The sequence below is a fragment of the Ochotona princeps genome, chromosome 7 (genome assembly GCF_030435755.1).
Source record: "Ochotona princeps isolate mOchPri1 chromosome 7, mOchPri1.hap1, whole genome shotgun sequence".
NCBI classification, from domain to species: Eukaryota; Metazoa; Chordata; class Mammalia; order Lagomorpha; family Ochotonidae; genus Ochotona; species Ochotona princeps.
In genome coordinates this window covers 30089084-30105584 of record NC_080838.1, presented here as the reverse complement: position 1 = coordinate 30105584, position 16501 = coordinate 30089084, and the positions used below count along the sequence as shown (strand labels likewise).

Below are 16501 nucleotides of genomic sequence, written 5' to 3'. Positions count from 1 at the left end.
AGGTCCGGAGAGGATTATGTTTAAAACAATGAGTGAAAATTTTGAGAAATGTAGCTCCCCAGTCCTCTAGTGTGGGCTTTTTGTGGTAGCTTTCTCCCCAAGAAGTCAGTGTGAAAAGAGGGGAGATACAAGTACCTCCAATGATAAGTCAGATTAAATTGTATGAGAATGACACTTCTGTAACCTTCCTCTTGAATGCTAACTCAGAAATACTTCATGCAAATTCAAGTTGAAAGGTATTCTATAAAATACCTGACCATTACTGCTTAAAAATGTGAAGGTTCATAGATGAACTTTGTAGCAGAGACTTAGCACATTATGAAGTAATTTAGGGGAATTAATTATTCCACATGTACCATGCTAATTTACATGTTACACATAACTACATATCAAAGTTTGTTAATTGGAGAAGTTTTGAGGTTAGTATCAGAGATACAGGCGTATTGTAGCCATTCAGTAAAGTAATTGAAGTTGAAAAGACTGCAACGAATAAGAGAAGAGCAATGAAAAAAATCCTGGAGAAGATTATAAATTCATGAGCTAGGACTTTGATAAAAGGACACTTTTCTTGTGTATTCATATTTCTGTCCCATAATCATGGAAAGATACTGGGAAAAACCCAGTGTGCAACTTGACTGCAGTCCCTGGCATGGGGGCCGGGGCTGTCCTGAGCCTGCCTGTTTCATTGAAGCCTGTAAAGGTGTATGTTAATTCTGGCTCCAGACCCGGACTTCGCCACAAAGGATTCTTTTGTGTTTAGGTTGTTTCTTCTTTCACCTTGGTAAAACGTGTCCCCATCAGTACCTTTTGTAGATCTTTACAATGTTTCTCTCCTAGGTTTATTGCCATTTGGGATTATCTGGAGTCTAAAATCTTTTGAATTTCATTGTAATTTCTCTTAGATATTTGTTTTGCATTAACTACAAAATTTCTCCAGAATTCTGCAAATGTTGCTGTCATGTGTCTCATTTGCCTGACAGTTTTTATTATCAGTATTAAATAAGGACATGCACATCTGTCACTGAATGGTTGTTCCCTTGAATTTTAGGACACTCTGTGGCCTGCTTCTCTGTGTTGGTGGAGTGGTTATTCAGCTGCTTGAGCCTAGATATCATATTCTTATGTTTTTGATAAAACTGTCAAACTGATTTTTCCATGTATTAGATATTTAAATCATTAATCTTCCTGTTATTAGTATGAAGCCATTGACCTTTGCTCCATGAAGAAGAAATCATGTTTGGTATATATGCACCATCAAATACTATTTAACCAGAAAAAAAGTGAGACCTGTCTTTTGCAGCAAAATGGATGCAACGTGAAACCCTTATGCTTAGTGAAATAGGCCAGGCCCCAAAGCAATGATTGTATTTTCCCTGATCTATGGAAACCAATACACAGAGCAAAAAAAAAAAAAAGTAATCTTTATGATCAGTGCTGACAATTTGAGATTCATTTGTATACAGCTTTTGTCCATAGTCTTGAGGAATAATAGGGGCTTTTTTCCCCCTACTTGCTACGTTTTAAAATCTTCAGTAGAATTTTAAACCTATGTTTATGAAATTATATGAATGTTTGCCATTGTTAAAAACTTTAAGAGGGTGGTAGGGAACATGGGCAGGAGAGAGGGTAGGTTCGGAAATATCACTATGTGAAATTTGTTCATTTTTGATAAATAAAATGATGTATAAGAAAATAGGTGCCTTGACGTTTAGCTTAGCTATCTTGTTAGAATCACAGCCAATGGAAGAGTAATGGCTGTTTCTTTCAGTTCTATGTTTTGTACTTCAGTTATTCCAGATAATTTAAAAGCCGTACATATGTGTTGAATTATTGACTTTAAAAAATAATGGTCTTCAGTCAGTGACTGTATTATGTCATAACCTTAAATTTTATGCAGAATTATTGTAAGGACAACAATAATAATATAAAGTTGATGTGGTAATAATTACAATAAAAATAGTGATACCAACAATTTCCTTTCTGGTTATTGCTAGGCCAAAACTTGTTGAATTAATATGTAAAGCTTGCTTTACTGAGGATACCCTAATCTTCATTTTATTATTCATATTCCTAATTTCCTGTCCATACTCATCTTTGAGTAAACATGTAATTGACCACATGTAAATGAAAAGTATCTGTTTTGTTTATTCCTTATATTATGAATGTCTTTGTGTGCAGTATAACATAAAAATGATCATACGAGGTGAAACTGTACAATGATGGTGATGAAGTTTCTGGAAAATTATGGCTATTGCATAACCTTTAATGAATTTGTTAAAATGTTAAGGATTCTCATTCCTGGTTTAAATTTGCATTCTGGTCTCCCTACTTGCATTCTTTCTTTTGTCCAGCAGGTGAGTCACATTTTGACAGCCTCTGGAGAAGTATTTTATAGACATACTGTCATTTGTTTACCCATTTTATGTTTTTCAACTTTAGGTATTTCCAGGTTTTTTTTTAAAGATTAATTTTTTTTTAATTGGAAAGGAAGATGATATACAGAGAGGAGGAGAGACAGAGAGGAAGATCTTCCGTCCGATGGATTCACTTCCCCAGGTGGCCGCAGCGGCTGAAGCTGTGCCCATCCGAAGCCAGGAGCCAGGCGCTTCTTCCAGGTCTCCCACGTGGTGGAGAGTCCCAAGGCTTTGGGCCGTCCTCGACTGCTTTCCCAGCCCACAAGCAGGGAGCTGGATGGGAAGCGAGGCCGCCGGGATTAGAATCGGCGCCCATATGAGATCCCGGCGGCATTCAAGGCGAGGACTTTAACCACTACACTATTGCTCGGGGCCCGTATTTGTTGCTGTAAATATTGCTTCTGTAATATTCTTAGGCATCTTCCCATGTGTATATGTACAGAACATTTTTATTTATTTATTTTTAAAGATCTATTTATTTTTTTATTACAAAGTCAGATATACAGAGAGGAGGAGAGACAGAGAGGAAGATCTTCCGTCCGATGATTCACTCCCCAAGTGAGCTGCAACGGCCGGTGCTGCGCCGATCCGATGCCGGGATCCTGGAACCTCTTCTGGGTCTCCCACCCGGGTACAGGATCCCAAAGCTTTGGGCCGTCCTCGACTGCTTTCCCAGGCCACAAGCAGGGAGCTGGATGGCAAGTGGAGCTGCCGGGATTAGAACTGGTGCCCATATGGGATCCCGGCGCGCCCAAGGCGAGGACCCTAGCCACCAGGCCACGCTGCCGGGCCCCATTTTTGTTTATTTTGAAACTGTCCTTTTTTGTTGCATTCATTTTTATTTTAGTGTTCTTGAAATGGTTTGCTTTTATAATAATTTCAAGTTCAGATTTTTAATTTTTCAGCCAATTATTGACACGCGCACGCATACACACACACACACACACATTTAAACATTTGTTGATTTTCAGTCTACTGGTTCACTCCCTAAATGGTCAAAGTGGCCGCAGCTGGACCAGTCTGAACCTGCGAACCAGGAGCATTCTCCAGGTCCCCCATGTGAACACAGGTGCCCTAAAGGGAGATCTTCCTCTCTGTATGCCTGACTTTCCAACAAACGTATTTAAAAAAAAAATCGGGTAAATAAAACTGCCTCCTTTGTTAAAGAATTTTATGTTGGTGCTATTTAATGCTTCATTTGAACTTAGTGTGATGTGTGTCAGTGGCTCCGAGGAAACTGGATTTTGCCAGTCTGAACTTTGAGCTCTTCTTGTCTCTTCTCTTCTTTGCTTAGCTGTGCTTATTAACGTGCGTTCTAACCTATTGATTTATTACCATAGTATCAACTGTCAGGATTATCTTTTACAGTGTTTCAGAAGCAACCTTTGAGGACCTGGTTGTCTTGGATATCATTGAGTTTGTAGCTCACACAGCAGAAGGCTGTTACTGTTCTGGAGCGTAGGAAGCCCAGAGTCAGGGACTGGCAGATCTTGTGCTCACAGGGCCTGCTTCCTGGCTGTCAGCTGATAATCTTTCTTTGTATCCTCTTGGTGAGAAGCAGAGAGAAGGGCTTTGATCTGTGAATGCCGCACTCATTACCTAATTTCCACCAACTGCTCTACCTCCTTGTCCAGTACATGATGGCTATGAATTTTATGAGGACATGTTCAATAGTTGCAGTTGCACATCAGCATTCTTAATGAAGTTGTTTGAAAGAGAGAGACAGACATCTGCCTTGCATCTTACTTGTTCACTCCCCAGGTGGCCATAATGGCCAGCATTCAGCTAGCAGCTCTGCCTGGGTCCCCCACAGGCAGGGCAGGGTACTGGCTGAGGAGATCATGTCTGTCCCGTGTGACCTTTGCTCTTTGCGTGGCCCGTCAGAGACAGTAGGACAGTGAGATAAAGTCATGAGCTTGTATGAGCCCTCCTCCTTTGCTTTATTACTTTGGGGCCTACCATATAGTTGTGAGAATATCCCTGTGGTGGTGATTCTTCTCAGATACAGCTTTGGTTATTGTGGACTTAAATTCAGAACACCTAAGGATGTTATCTCTTAATGTTATCTTCTAAATTGGTCTGCTTTTATCTGTTGTGTCAAGCACCATTCCTGATATATTGTAAAAATACAGAGGATTGGATAGACAGGTGATATACAAAGTATAATTATGTTTAGTCACAACCTTCTCTTTGTGTTCATGTATACTTTTTGGACCATCAGATTGCTTTGTTAGAGACATAAATAACACCCAGTGAAAATAAACATGCTAAAGGAAGTAGTTTAATTAAAACCAGCTTCCTGTGTTTGTTTTGGCTTGTTATGTTTTGTTTGCATTTTTCTTCTTTCATTCAAGGAAGTATGCCTGGCACCATTTATAGAGTCACTGACTATTTTCTTTTCTTACAGGGGCCTGAATTAATGAATAAATACGTGGGGGAATCTGAGAGAGCAGTTAGAGAGGTAAGGTTTGGCCTTGGTGGCCTTCTGTATGGGAGAACTGCGCTTTTGTGTGGGTTTACATTTTGTGTTGGCTAACAGATTTTGATAGTCTCAAATCCAGGTCCAAGTTTTTTATGTAGGCAAATATTGTTTTGTCATGTGAAAATATAATTTTAATCTAAGTTTTAAAAAAATTTTAACATCTTGCCAAGGCTTTTTGTCAAAGATATTGAAAAAGTTAGCATTTGTGGTAACAGCACATTTTATGTGCAGAGAAGAGGATGCATGGTCTCAGAATAGGATTTAAATCCTTTAGAAGTGCCTTCTGCGTGAATCGGCTGGGTGATGTATAAGAGTTTCACTTCATGACTCCTCTTTACGTGTGCCTCAATAGTCATTACCTCTGTCTGCTTTGCCTTGTTTGTTTCTCAACTTTCTTTCCTAAGGTTTTTAGTTATTTCTTCCTTATAATTTATTTGGTTTTATTGGGCAGATTAACAGGTAGAGCGTGAGGTGTTTCATCCACTAATTCACTCCCCAAATGGTCACCGTGTCCACAGCTGAACCTCTCCAAACCAGGAGCCCTCCACGTCTCCCACGTGGGTGCAGTTCCCAAGGCTGTGGTGCACACTCCACTGCCTGTGCAGACCCCTGAGGGGGCTGGCTGGGGTCTGGAGCAGCCCGGACTTACACCAGCACCCACATGGGATGCCATTGCTTTATGCTGGACGATTAGCATATTGAGCCACAGCGCTGGCCCTTTTTCTTCTGTGTTTTGAAATCAAATCTTTAAATCCAGTGCCTGATTGATAATATCCCCTTTCTGTCTCATATACACATATTTTTGAATTGAGAACTTTGAGTTCTTAAAAAATTCAACAGCCATGTTAAAATTGTGCTCTTTGGTTGTTCTTCAGCCAGCCCCAGTAATTAGATATTTATTCTTTTCAGGCTTTCTAATGTTATCTTGAGCATTCTTCACTGCTTGATTCTGTGCGGTTTTTGTTTCTGGTTTTTTTTTTTTTTTTTTTTTTTTTTCCCCTTGTGACTGTGTTTTCCAATAGTCTGTGTTTGAGGGCACTTACTCTTTCTGTTTTATATTGATGCCTGCACTCATGTTCATAAATTTTAATTTTGTTCTTCTTTTGCCATGTCTCTATCAAGTCTGTCTTTTAGGATATTAAATCATTTATGTGTTCTCTTGGAGTTAAGTTTCTTTAAAACAGCAATTTGAAAATATTCAAGCAGTGGAGAATTTCGTTTTAAAGATGGTTGATTTCTGGCACTTTCTTAGGCGTGGACATAATTCCCTTAAGTTCTTGATACTTGTTGTTATATGACCATCTTTGCATTAAAAGATTAGTAGTAATCTGGCTTCATTTGTGGTTTCTAAGAATTCGGAACCATGTGTTTTTTTGATCCTGTAGATACATTTATTATTTGAACACCAGATGGCGCAATAGGTCAAGTTTTAGTAAGTCCTTTGTTGCTCTCTTTGCACTGTTTGAGTCCTAATCTATGCCCTGTAGCCAGATTTGTCCTAAGGTTGCTGTTGCTGTGTTGTTCAAAATGACCTGGGGAAGTGTCTAAAAACGGGTTATCTGTCCCTAAAAATATCTTCCTGTGGCTGAGCTAGGCCCAGACACCTGTACCCGTTCCTATGACCACTAACACCACAATGTTAGGTCATGTCCAAAGCGCAGCCCCACCCAGAGCAGTTTTGCCTGGCTGTAGGACTAAAGCCCACTTTGCTATGTTGTATCTGCTGCTGAAGTAGACTGGCAGTGTGAGGCTGCTCCTGACAGCTACCAGTGATGCCAGGTAGTATGTATTCTGGTCATCATACAGCCCTGGTTTACTCTGTGTGGGTGCAGAGTCTCTGTAGGTGCTTACCTGGAGACAGGGACGATTACTGTTTGCTCAGTGTGGATTTTGACTAGCCTTGTACAATCCCGTGTATCCTCCATTTCACTCTGAGTTGGAGGCTGGATAGATAAGGCTCCCTCACCGCGCAGTCACTATGGGTCATGCCTGGGACTCAGAGTCACAGATCCCATCCAGTCTTGGAACACATGCTGGGTCCTGTGAGCCTAATGCAGATACATGCTAAAAGAAGTCTGTACCCCAGGGGTGCAGATCTATCCTGGGATACTCTAGAGGGCTACAAACAGGAGTAGATAGGTTCTGATGGAGGGTCAAGTCAAGAACTGGGTTTCATTGTCTCCCTAAAGTGTTGGTACGTCTCACTGTGCTGCCCTCCTGTTATTTGTTAAGCTCTTACCGTATTCCACCTTCTGCACTAGTGTTTTGTGTTCTTTTAAAATTCAAGTATTAATTTATCAATTTAGCCCTATGGAAAGCCATCCATAAATGTGGGAATTGAGATTCTGGAAAGTAAAATTACCAACTGAAGGAAAGCACACCGGGCTAGGGTTTACCTAAGTGTATTTGGTGGCTGAAATCGACTGGTATGTGTGGTAGCCTCATCATTAGAAGGACATTCAAGGAAGATCGCCTTACGTCCGTCCGTAACGGGGTCCTGGGCACCTGTTACAAAGTGTACACAAAGTGAGTGTGCTAGCTGATGTATAGACTGCCTGGATTTGATTCCACATACAGTTTTAGAAAATGCAGACCGACTATAGAATTTTCTGGAGATTGATCTTTAGCTAACGTGTTGCATTTTCTACCAGATTTTCCGAAAAGCAAGAACCGTGGCTCCTTCCGTTATTTTCTTTGATGAACTTGATGCCTTAGCAGTTGAAAGGGGCAGGTAAGAAATACTTACACATACAATGAAATAATATGAGTTTGATTATACTCCAGATAACATTTTAATACAGATTGTATCTGTAATATATTTGGGTAAAAGTTTTTCAATTCATGTAGTTTTTTTCTTTAGTGCCCATTAAGTTTTTTCTAGTTTCAAAATAACCATAACATATATTTGGGACATTCGAGTTCATTTAAATAGAGTATTGTCTGTAGAGATACTATCAAAATTATGTTTTTAAACACATAATTAAAACTGAACAATAAAAAGCTGTGAAAAAAACTGGATTAAGCATAGTCATTTGATATAGAATACAGTTGCAGTAATACTTAATGCATTCTTAATAGTGTATTCTGGAATAAGCTATGTTTCCCAAAATATGATTAGAGAAAAGTATGAATACTTCTATTGTTAAATCTCATGGAATGGAAAGGAATACCTGTGATATCATTCCAAAGAGATAGCTGTATATGTTTCAAAACTCTTTATAAATGTATGATTTCCCCCGCTACAGATGTTTAATGCTTGTTGAAATCATACGTAATAGGGCCCAGCACGATAGCATAGTGGTTAAAGTCCTGGCCTTACACATGTTGGGATCCCATGTGGTGCCGATTCTTTTTTTTTTTTTTTTTTGACAATCTTTACATAGTTAATTAGGGGAAAAGGTTCAAGGGCTATAGGGAAGTGGGTAAGACTATTATTTCCATGTTGTTTCCTTCATGTATCCGAGGTAAAGGGGGATATTGAGGGAAAAGCCCCACCCAGTTTCCCACCCACCCCAGGTCCTGGATGTGGGGCATGCTCTGAGATACTTGCTCAAGTGGTTTTGATAGTTCACCAGTTATGAATCGCTGCCAATCTCGCCACTCCAAGCACGATGAGGTCGTTGAAGAATCCACTGATGGACATAGTCCATCATAGAGTCTCCGTTTGCCCAGTATTTCGCTGCCAACATATAGCTGAGGTGGTTGATTGACCTGTTCTGTCTTCTGTCTTTTCTTGGTTAGGGTTCTGAGTCCAGCAGTTCGATTGGGGAGATCCCCAAAGAAACTTTGAGGTATTCCCAGACCAGATTCTTGTATGTTCTGGCAAGCACAGGGCCCGGCACAGTCCATCACCACCATCAGCTGGTGGTTGCAATTGCTGGGTTGGTTCTGTTTTCAGTACCGACTTCCGCTGGAACTAGCGGGAGTTGCATTCCAGCCTGGTTCTGCTCAGCATGTACTCGGCCCTCACATAAACCAGTGGGAGCTGCAGCCTAGTCAGAGCCACCCGCAATAACCCCCACCAGGCCCGCCCCCTACCCTGGTTTGCCAGTATGTATAGCAGTAGACCAGTCTGTCCCACATCCCATTTGGGTCAATGTCAATGGGTATTAGTTCCATCTAACCAGCTCAACTATCCAGCCCTCACAGATGTTGTTGAGTGCCTCTCTCGCTAAACACCCCAGCCCCTGTCCTAGTTTTCATGCCCTCCTGCGGGAGTAGTAACCCAAGAGGGAGGAGCCCACTATTTCCCTCCCAGGTCTCTCTCAATCCCGGTTTATGCACTGTTCAGGTGGTTCTGTGATTTGACTTGACAGAATTAGCCCCCAGTGCCAGCTTGTGCCAGCTGATGCTGAGGCTAAGCCCCAACAACCCTCACCCACTCTAATTTGTGCTTACACCAGTAGGAGTAATCCGCCCAGCCTGGCTTTTCCCTGATCTGGTCCACATGCGGCGCACAGGTGTTGTAGCTCTGCTTAGTCTGGTTTGTCCCCATCCCAGCTCATGCTGTCCAGTGGGAGTAGCTGTCTGGCGAGGGGACCGTTGGGGTGAAAATTCTTATGCATTGCAATATAAAGAATTTTTAGAAACTCGTATTAGTTATCTCATTAGTTATAAGTATTTTTAGCTAATAGCATTTTGTTGATATCAATTTTGCTGGTAATTGCTGAAATCAGTGGGTATTTCTTGGTAAACTGCTTTTCCCACCCTTTCTGTGTTTGGTTGCCTCTCATAACCTGTTCACATTGGTAAACATTGAAGAATCAAGAGTGGCCGGTATTGTGGAACACTGCTTGTGATGCAGGCATCCATGCTGCGTGTGTTTTGAGCTCTCTGGTAGTACAGTAACGAAAGCAGTGGGGCACAGCTCAGGTGAGTCGCCCGTGTCACATGGGAAAGCCAGATGCAGTTCCTTTCTCCTGGCTTGGGCCTCTCCAGCCCTGCTGCTGTGGTCATTTAAGCAGTGAACCAGCCAGCAGTTAGATCTCTTTCTCTTTTTCTTTTAGCCTTTCAAATAAATAAAATAAATCTCTTTTTTGGCGGGGGAGGAATTAAGTAAACAGATAATAAAGAAAAGTGGAACAGCAGAGGAAGTAGTGTGACAAATGTGGACGAAGAAGGTTCTGCGTTTGTGTGGCTAAGTACAGGAGCATGTATTAAATCTGAGCTTTTGTAACAGTATTTTATTCTGAACATTTACTAGAAATTAGGAAATTTTGGATTGGTTTTGCAGAACATACAGTTCTCTTATTGTAACTACTTTGGCATTAAAATGTGAGTTTACCTACACTCTGCGTGTACTGTGAAAATTTTTGTGGGTAATGTTCATTCCAAGCACTGTATGTTTACCCAGCCTTCTTTGATATTTTTTGGGTCTCTTCCAAAGTGTTGACATGAATATACAATTGGAAGAAAATAAGGAAGTGTAGACATAGATGGTGGGAACTAAAAATTTAACTGACACTCAAAGTATACTAAAATATGTAAATTAAAATGGATAATTAAGATACTGTTATAATAGAGGAATCATTCAAGAGGATAGAGTGCATTTTATTTTATTGGAGGAGTTGAAAAGGAAATATACACACTTTTCTATGAAATACGTGCCTGTTCTATGAAAATTCTTACCATTGATACAAACGTTATTAGGGTTGGCATCATTGTGCTGTGCTCCCTGGTACAGTATATTCAAGGCAAGTACTTTAACTGCTAGGCCACCGCACTGGGCTCTCTGGTTTTTTTCCAAGATTTGTTTTATTGATTTAAAAGGCAGAGTTACAGAGAGAGCAGGAGAAGAGAGAGCTCTTTCATCCACTGCTTCACCTCCTACTGGCCACAATGGTCAGGGCTGTTCGAGGCTGAAGGCAGGAGGAAAGAGCTACTTCTCGGTCCCAAGAGGATGACAGGGATGCAGGCAGCATGTGGGTCATTTACCATTACTTTCCAAAGTACATTAACAGGAATCTGGAGAGGAAGCATCTTAATGTATTCTGACTGATGCCCACATGGGATGAAATTTAATGACAAGTTTTATTTTGATGTAAAAATATTTGGAAATTTGAGACTTTGTTTTTTTTCACAAAATTCATTGTCCACCAGTTTTGAAAGACCTCTTACAATTGTAATCCTGGCAATGGAGTTTCTGTAAGACAAAAAGAATCTGTTTTCTATATTAGCTATGATTGCTGTACATTTTCTGTTACAACTGCTTATCTCTGCCAATAGTATAAAGGTAGCCATAGAAAACATGTGATCAAAAATAAAGTATTTCACCAGTCAGAATTTGGTCTGTGACTGTAGTATGCATCTGTTGTTTTGAGATACATGATGAACCTTTGGTTAATGGCACTCATCGGCTTTGGAGTAGGAATAGTTTGGACAGGATGATGAATTCTTAAGAGAACAGAGAAATTATGTCTGGCTTTGGTAGTTACTATAGATAAACTTTTTTTCAATTACTATGCTGCCTATCTTTTGCAGATAGTAAAGCTTTATGAAATCATTTCACTATGTTACCAATAAAACATTTGTATTTGAAGTATCTGCTTATAGTTGGTTTTGATTTCCTTGGTTGTTAGTTTTTACTGGTTTTTGTTTTCTGTTAAAGCTTTAAAAGTCGGCCAAGATTATTGCTCAGTCCATAAAACATTTTCCCTGCGCTATGCTCAAGCTAGTTCTCAGTGATCCATAGAAATAAAGGGCAAAGACAGTACAAGTAATGTGAGTCCAAAGAATTCCCTTCACTTAATCATCAGTATTAATCACGGCTTCCATTTCTATATAAAATAAAGTCCATATTGGACAAGCTTGACTTTCCTTTTTTCTGTGTAGATGTGTTCAATTAGAATTGCTATCTAGTTTCTAAGTATGAATTCTTTTAATAGAAATAATGTTTTAAGTATATTCATTTAGGTACCTGATTATTATATAACACAGTCACAGAATTTTTAACCTGGAGGGATCTGTATATGTTTTATTAAATTTAGGGCCTTAAATTATGGATACCAACGTCACAAAACATTGAATGATAATGTTTTCATCCTGTGTCAGCCATCCAATGCAGTTCCTACTAGAGAATCATGTAGTTATTTGGATGTGAATCACTGAATAGAGGAGACTGAGAAAGTACAGATTATGATCACATATTGTGTTTTAGTGTGAAGTGTGAACAAACTGCATATTCAGATTAAATACCGGAGTACCTTATAGACATTTATTTGGTACCCATTATCTCATGTTCTGTTCTCCCTCCCAATTCTTAGCCTCTAGTAATCACTACTGCAAGTTAGTATAGATGTTTTTTTCTGTTTATGAAGTTGAACATGCAGTATTTGTCTTTCTGTGTCTGGTTTATTTCATTTAACATAATGATCTCCACTTCCTTCCATTCTGTACGAGATAGTAGAACATCATTCTTTTTTATGGCCAAAAAGTATTTGTGGGTGTGTTTGTGTATATCATATTTTCTTTATCTGTGTAATTCTGTATCTGGCTGGTATGTATTCTGGTGGCAGTGCGTGGAGAGTGCGGTTTGTGTTGCCATGCATGAGGCGTGCAGTATTTAGATTGAAAGCTCTAAGGTATATTCTTTGAGGTAGCTGCTATTACTATCTATACGTTATCCTCCTTGAGCAAAAACAAACACATAATTTTCATAAATTTGCAAGGAGGTACAGAAATCCAGTCTTAACAGGACAGAATGTGTCACAGGATAGAAGGCAACAACAGTGTTGTTTAGTGGTGTCTGCTCCTTGGTAGCTGTGCTGTTTTGTGGCTGTAGTTTCATCCTGCTGATCTGAAAGGGAACTGTTAGAACCCACCTCTGTGTGTCTCTGTTGGTCCTAAGAGGCCAGTTCAGCTTTCAGGTTCCTCCCATGCAGGCCTCAGTTACTTGCCTGTGTAGTGCTGGAGGGCTATCAAGTCTGAAGGTTAGAAAGACTCACTTAAAGGAGGAAGCACCATTCTAGAGATGATAAATCCTAGAAGATTATGGCAAGGATTTCTTAAGTGGCTTCCTTGGAGTTTACCCCCAGGAGGGAGACTTTGGCCCACTTCGTTTTTTTATGCCTTTTCTAGTAGCTTTTTCATTTTCTCAAGGCCTGTTGAAAAATCACTTATGTGACTGTTACATAAGGTTTGCTGTTCCAGGAACCAGGCCCTTTCCTTAATCATAGCTTCACCTCTAAGAACTGTAACTTTTCCAACAGCTGCTGTTAGAAGGCTTTTGCTGAACCTGCCAAGTTTCTATTGGCAAGATTGAGCGCTTGTGCTGTACTGCTGTGGTGCTAGGCTCTCTCCAGAACTGCCACATTGTCCTGAAACCTGTCTGGTAGGGTTGCTGTCTGAATTTTGCTCAGCTTCTGCTGTAGTGACTTGCAGTAGACTGTGAGAAGGGGTGATAGGCGTGAGCTCTTCCTTTGATTGTTGCTCAGTGGTTTCTAACTATTGCTCACATTCCTTCCCATCTGCCCATTCGTTCTCTCCTGGTAGTCTGATGCTTCTTGCTGCAGGAGTTTTCTAAACCTCCTGAATAATCTGCCAATGTTGACGTCTTTAGCCTTAACAGATAAGGAATTCTTAGTGGGTTGTTGGACGGGCTGCTGCTCACCAATGGAGTATGGCCGGCTAGATATGGTCTTAACCATTCTGATTTTTATAAGGAAATGGGGCTGGACCCCAAGTATCCGCCTTACCAACCTGCAGCGTTTGCTGCTTTCGCTTGCCAGAAATTTAGCAGCAACCTCCATGCCACTGCCTGGACCAAGGCCTCAGTTTCCCATTTTATTTTTCTTTTTTCAAATATTTATTTATTTTTCTTGGAAAATCAGATATACAAAGAGGAAGAGAGGCAGAGAGGAAGATCTTCTGTCCGATGATTCTCCCTGAGTGGCCACAATGACTGGAGAGAGAGGAGATACAGAAAGAAAACTCTTCCATATGCTGGTTCACTCCCCAAGTGGCTTCAGCGGCCAGAGCTGAGCAGCAGTAATGGCCGGAGCTGTGCTGATCTGAAGCCAGGAGCCAGGAGCCTCTTTTGGTCTCCCACATGAGTGCAGGGTCCCAAGGCTGTGGGCCACTCTTGTCTGCTTTCCCAGGCCACAGGCAGGGAGCTGGATGGGAAGCAGGGCCACCGGGATTAGAACTAGTGCCCATAAACGGTCCAGGTGCATGCAAGTCCAGGACTTTAGGCACTAGGCTACCACGCTGGGCCCTTTTTTTTCTTTTCTCCCTGTGTTTTTATTGGCCACTTCTGTTTTTTCTTTTGAGAAATGTCTGCTAGGATCCTTTGCCATTTCAAAAAATATTTGACCCGTGGAGTTGCAGAGAGGTGTTCTCACAGCCACTGTTTCACTACCCAAATTCCTGCGACAGTTGGTATGTTGTCAAGCCAAAGCCTGCTTGCTAGGAACTCATTCTGGGTGTCGTAAGTAGTCAGTCATCAGCTGTTGCCTCCAGAGATTGCGCAGTAGCTGGAAGGTAGATTCAGGAGCAAAGCTGAGGCTCTAATCTTGGAAATCTTAGAATGGGTTGTAGGTGTCCCAAGCAGGAATTCATTAGTTTCCGTTTGCCCATTTCTTAATGGTTACTGTTGTTGAATTTTTCATTAATTTTAAAAATGTGTTCTAGAAATTGTTTGTTAAGTGAGTAGTTGGCATATATTTGTTTAATTACTTTATAGTTTTTTTTTTTTTGCTATACAGAATCATTTACTTTTGACATAATCCTGTTTGCTTAGTTTTGTTTTTGTCATCTACATTTTTGAAATCATTATGCTACATTGATGTGTGGAAGTGTTTGTCCAATTTTTTTCTCCTTGCATTTTCATCTGTTCATGTCTTACATTTAAATCCTTGATCCTTTTTTAGTTGGTAGTTGTTTAAGCTGGAAATAGGGTCAAGTTTGGGAATCCAGGTTTTCTCACCATTGTATTGAGACTGTTCTGTCCAATGGTTCACTCCCCAAGTGAGCGCAATGGCTGGAGCTGAGCCAATCCGAAGCCAGGAGCCAGGCGCTTCTTCTAGGTTTCCCACACGGCTGCAGGGACCCAAGGATTTGGGCTGTCATCAACTGCATTCCCAGGCTACAAGCAGGGAGCTAAATGGGAAGTGGAGCTGCCGGGACTAGAACCAGGGCCCGTATGACATCCTGGCGCGTTCAAGGCAAGGACTTTAGGTGCTATGCTATCGCATTGGGCCCTAGTAGACCTAATCTAATGAACATATTGTAGTGTTGTCTACCTTATATGTGGTTAGAATAACCCTTCTGGGAGACCCAGAAGAGGGTTCTGACCCCTGGCTTCAAATAGACTGGATTCCATGCATTGCCTCCATTTTTGGTGTAAAACAGTAGGTGGAAGACCTATCACTCTGTCTCTCCTCTCTGTAACTCTGCCTTTCACACAAAGATAAAATCTTTTTAAAAAAAGTCTGGTCTGTAAACCATTCTTTGTCTTTAAATGGCTATATCATGTTTGGGAGGTAGATATTTAATGAAGCATAGTTGTTTTCTCAATTATTCATTTCCCTTCATAGCTATGTAGAGTCAATTTAATTCTTCATTTAATGAGGCTGTAAGTTTAAGTCACAGGTAAATTGCTTGATGAAAACGTAATTTTATGAGTGCAACAATAATATTACAAATGATTTACCAGAAACAGGTGAATTCAACTTAAGGAAATCAGAGACCTTTTAAACAAAATTATTATTATTATTTAAAAGATTTATTTATTTTTATTGGAAAGGCAGAATTACAGAGAGGAGAGACAGAGAGGAAGATCTGTCCAATGGTTCACTCCCAAATGGCTGCAACGGCCAGAACTGAGCCAGTCTGAAGCCAGGAGCCAGGTGCTTCTTCCAGGTCTCCCACACGGCTGCAGGGACCCACGGATTTGGGCTGTCATCAACTGCTTTCCCAGGCCACAAACAGGGAGCTAATGGGAAGTGGAGCCACTGGGAGCAGAACCGGTGCCCATATGACATCCCGGCGTACCCTGGGCGAGGACTTTAACCGCTATGCTATCACGCTGGGCCCAAACAAAATTATTTTTAAATTAACCTAGCCTGGATCTTTCAGAATTCTAGATTTTCATATATTTACATATTTAATGTGGAAATATAATTCTTTACTGGATAAGTTGTATGTAATTTTAAGCAAGCAGAATGTTACGTATGGTAAAAGTCAGGAAATAAATTCTTTTTAATTCTTAGAAGTGGGTGTTAAAAGATAAATTTAGTTTGGTGTTAAACATGTAATTCATGTAGAGCTTTTTCATGATACAACATTTTGAAACCCTCTTGGTGCGGGTTTGCTAGTCATAGTATTCATTTTGAAGGAAGGTCTTAGTTTAATTAGGGACAGGTAAGAAAAGGGAGAAGAAAAGAGGCCTATAATTTTGTAGAATGAATTAATTGAATGGTAGCACTCTAATGAAATTGTTCGTAGTTTTTCTCTGCCCCTCCTCCCACTATATTAGTGACTTTGCCTGATCTCAGAGAAAGCTTATTTAATTTAAATGATTTCTCAGCAAATTCAACATATGTTCACACTTACCTGTAAGGTGCTCAGAGATCTTCACAATTCCCCAAGAAAAAATGGCAGGCCACAT

The 16501-nt window shown here is 40.5% G+C and overlaps 1 protein-coding gene across 5 annotated transcripts in view; it reads left to right on the top strand.

Moving 5' to 3' along the window:
* Nucleotides 1-16501, top strand: part of AFG2A (AFG2 AAA ATPase homolog A) — a 220650-nt gene that overhangs the window by 60622 nt on the left and 143527 nt on the right. For all 5 annotated transcript variants that reach the window (XM_058666883.1, XM_058666885.1, XM_058666886.1 and 2 more), the window contains 2 exons: nt 4822-4875; nt 7548-7627. In XM_058666883.1, coding sequence (XP_058522866.1) covers nt 4822-4875; nt 7548-7627 — 134 coding nt within the window. The remainder of the gene's footprint in view (nt 1-4821; nt 4876-7547; nt 7628-16501) is intronic.